The sequence below is a fragment of the Porites lutea genome, chromosome 2 (assembly GCF_958299795.1).
Source record: "Porites lutea chromosome 2, jaPorLute2.1, whole genome shotgun sequence".
NCBI lineage: Eukaryota > Metazoa > Cnidaria > Anthozoa > Scleractinia > Poritidae > Porites > Porites lutea.
This window is the reverse complement of record NC_133202.1, coordinates 27,954,007-27,958,259: the sequence shown is the minus strand read 5'-3', so window position 1 is coordinate 27,958,259 and position 4,253 is coordinate 27,954,007. Positions and strand designations below refer to the sequence as shown.

Sequence of the window (4,253 nt, the reverse complement as noted above, 5' to 3'; positions counted from 1 at the left end):
TGTTAAGCCGAAAAGAAGCGACCAAAAGAAAACAATTTGCGAACACCCGAAGATGGCTGCAAAACTTAGTTATTTACCACTTTTCTTAAGGTCATTCGAAGTTTGGAAGTTTGATAAAAACGGATTACAGTGATGCTTAATACTGAAAAAGACTTTTCGACCACCCAGTTCAGTAGTTTTTAAGCTTAAAAAAGGCGATTAAAATTATCATATTATATTTAACATATTTTAAACTTTAACGAAAACATAATTGAAAAACTTTTCAGTCAAATGAAGACTTGACGAAGCAATTCTTCCGAAGCAAGGTTGCGAACAAGACAGGTAAAACAAAAACATGCGAGACAAATGAAAATTTATTTGGCCTTGTTCACGCGTCTACCAAAAAGGTCACGCGTCACCTATGGTAAGTAGATTACTTTACACCCTTTCCTCGTAACGTGAGTTTGGGCTGCCTGTGGTCTCAGTTCTTAATCAAAAATCCCTCTCACTTCTCAGCCGACGATAAAAATTTTGAAAAATTCTCAATGTATCAGTGAGTGTCCTCCACTGGGCCTCTTTCAAAAGTATTTTTTTTCACTAGATCTGATCATAAAACATATAATTAGTTTCATTTTTAACTCAAAAGGAAACTTTTCTTATAAAATTTGACATCTTACATTCGTGCCACTATATTATTATCATACATGAAATGAATAAGCCGCATTTGACTCCATATAGTTCCTGCCTACGGCTCTTTATTTGAGTCCAGTAATTTAGCAGGAAGAAACCTCTTGAGCTGTTCTCAGTGGCTTACAAAAGGAAGTTTGGTATCGTCTGGTACCTGATATTCGGCCAATTTGCCTTAAATAAAATAATACAGTTAATCTTGGGTATGGCCTAGGACGCGCCTATTAATAATAAACAACGTTCGCGCACTAAGTTCACTTAGCAGCATTTCAGCATCTTACGAAAAGCGTTTCTAAATTCTTCATTTTTCCACCCATAAATAAGAGGGTTGCATATGGCATTCAAAAACGTGGCCACGTCGTAGACGATCTTGTGTAGTCTGCACATTTGATAGTTGCGGCCCCCGGGTGATTTGCCACGGAAGACTCGGAGGGTTGTCACAACCAGCAAAGCGATGATACTGAGTAGACACAGCGCTACAACAATGGCGAGAGTGCGGGCACCTTTCAAGTGATGCTTGATGGTAGGCATTCCTGTGACTTCGCGGCCCTGTCCTCTGACAAATTGTCTCTGTTTGAAGGACACTATGAAGATGTAGGTGTACGAGCATAAAATGATCAGGAAGGGGACAAGAAACATTGACGTAGCAGTGAATATAAGATGCCATCTGGTGCCATCTTGGTTTGTATTGTATTTTTTATTACATTCATGTGTATTCATATGTCGGTGATATTTTCCGTGATCCTTGCCTGTTGTCTTCCGAAGAACCTCTGGAACAGCCACATTAACGACCAGAGCCCACAGCCACATCGCGATGGAAACGATCCGTGCTCGGCGTTTGGTCACTATGGCTTGGTATCTTAAAGCGAACTTGATGGCGATGAAACGTTCTAAACTCATTAAGCTGAGATGAAGAACAATGACCGAAAGGAGGAACAAGGTGACAGTTCCGCCTACTTGTTTAAGAATACATGGAGGATCCCCACCATTATATCTAAGGCATAACTGAATGATATCAAGAATCAAGGGAATCGCTAGTAAGCCGTCGGCGATAGACAAACTCACCAGAATGTTGTTGGAAGCAGTTCGCGGGCTCCGAAATTTGTGAAACGCTCTAAACACGAAATAACTCCCGAGCAAAGCAACGATTGTGATAATCCCATGAACGTTCAAAAGTAGAATAAATTCCCACTTCGGTAAGGGACAGTTCCCCATTACGGAAGGAAGATACGCTGTCTGTACAGTTCAGAAGGGATTCTTCTGTGTTGGTTAATTGCGGGAGGAAAATTGTGCCACCTATGTTCCTATATACAGTTCGAAACACTTACTTATACCACTGTTGTTCCGTTTCTCATCATAATCAAACTAGTCAGCAATGGCCAGGTGAACTCAACTCTGAATATGATCAAAGGATATTAGTTAACAATCATTCGTCGAGTGCAAATGGGCTATTGACTTAGAGGCCATGAGGGCGACAGGAATAATTGTTTTAGTAAAATCCAACTAGTTAAAAATATCGAGACAAAACAACTTTAGCTATCAAAACGCGATTCAGCCGCCATTGTTTTGGTTTTTAAAGCCGGCGCTTTTCGCTAGATTGGTGGACAATAACATGTAGCCTAATAGTAGATCAACCAATCAGAACGCAGCATTGATAACAGATCACAAGTTGGATTTTACTAAATAACGATAGCAACTATTGATGATGTTCCTTTTGTTTTAATAGCGTCAAAACAAATACGACGCATCTACAATAAAGGTAAAATTAAACCATTTTTATCAACCAAAAACCAAATAAACGCGATTGTCCATAAAATATGCAGGTTAATGTCGGGTGACTGCCTTAATTACTGCCTTCTAAAAAGTCAAACTCTAAATATCTTCGCAAATTCATTGAGAATCCAGTAAGAAAGTAAATAACATGTTAAAATTACGTAGTATACAGTTATATAAATAAAACTAGTTATCACGTATTGTGTTTTTAAGTCTTATTAAACAACTGACTGCGTTCAACGGTGAAATGAACAAGCACAAAATAAAGTCAAATAATCCATAAAAAAATGAGAACCTTATATTTGGCCTAGAAAGAAATTAAAACGAAAGAACTGTGACACTCTTAATAAAAAGTAGCTGTAATAGCAGGGTTTGAAAGTTTCGTAAACTAGTAAGTTCGTCTTATCGAGTATAAAATACAAGGAACAGCCGAACATGTACGAAGTGCGAGCTTATTCAGTAACAGATCTAAAAACCTCTCCTAAATACTCCTTTGAATTAATATTATCATTACTATTATTACTAAAATAATAATAATAATAATAATAATAATAATTATTATTATTATTATTATTATTATTATTATTATTATTATTTAAGAGATTATCAAGTCAGTTTATTAATATCAACATCAGAACCTGCTTCACACGTACAAAATGCATGGGTCCTGTTTCTTTGCGACTGTGGATAAGTTTCGGCTTAAAATAACCGTTTTAAATTCTAATATGCACTGAATGGAGAAGAGGATCAAAGTGAAGGCGCCATTGTCAGCTGAACAGAAATTGTTTTTATTCATGGAAGTAGACACACTGGCTCGACACCTTCGTTTTTGAGCCATTAATCAAGCGACTAGGAAACGTCAGTTTTCATTTCTAACTTTATGATGCTGTGTTATTAAAAATCAATTGACACGCGTAAACCATTATGTAGGAAAATAATGAATTCGAAAGGAGAAATAAATTGAATTCATACTTGCTGACGACAGTTATAAGAAATTAAACTTATTAAAGAGCGGAAGAAGTTTGGAGTGGAATAGAGACAATGAAGAACGCCCACATAAGCTTAAAAAAGGCGATTAAAACCATCATATTATATTTATCATATTTTAAACTTTAACGAAAACATAATATAAAAAACTTTTCAGTCAAATGAAGACTTGACGAAGCAGGACAGGCGCTCCTATTCTTTATATTTCCATTTGAATATTTGATTTCGGGCCCGAAAAGTTAGCGGGACTTTCGAGAAACGGGCCTCTAGACCCCTGGGGAAGTCTCTACAAACTAGAGGTAATGTTTTAAAATCGGTATTTTAAAAATTTTAAAAACTTTTGCTGATATCCATCAAACCTATACTGCAATAAAATCCAGCTCCGGATTGAAAAATAAGAGGACCTTCGAGAACAGGTATTGCTCGCGTTAATATAGCGGCGTTATGAGTTCGCCTGGCTGCAAACTGCGGCCCACTTCTTAACTCATGCAGCTTTTATCAAGAACGAGAAGTCCAAAGACTACTGCAAAGCCAGTTCAGAACAACTTGTATTGTTTTTTCATAATAATATTTCGGCTGGCCATACCAGCCTTCTTCAAGCTTACAGATGTTACTGTTACAGATGTTACTTTTGTCAATCATTCACGTTTTGGCGTAACACCCTCCAAAGTTCATTTAATTCCGGCCTCGAATCTCAAATATGTATCGATGGTAAGTGTAAACTCGCTGGATATAGCAAAAACCATGTAAATTGTCATACGCTCTTAGAGCATCAATCGTAGCTCACACTCACGAATTATACTGACGAGATGCCTGCAGCGTTTGCA

General features: G+C 37.2%; 1 protein-coding gene across 1 annotated transcript; it reads right to left on the bottom strand.

Moving 5' to 3' along the window:
• Positions 1 to 924: 924 nt before the first annotated feature.
• LOC140925954 (adrenocorticotropic hormone receptor-like) lies at positions 925 to 1,881 on the bottom strand. Its single transcript, XM_073375774.1, has one exon. The coding sequence runs from the start codon at positions 1,879 to 1,881 to the stop codon at positions 925 to 927; it is 957 nt and encodes a 318-aa protein (XP_073231875.1).
• Positions 1,882 to 4,253: the final 2,372 nt, after the last annotated feature.

Bases quoted from the DNA above. Each gene is read 5' to 3' on its own strand.
- LOC140925954 (XM_073375774.1), bottom strand. From the start codon at position 1,881: ATGGGGAACTGTCCCTTACCGAAGTGGGAATTTATTCTACTTTTGAAC.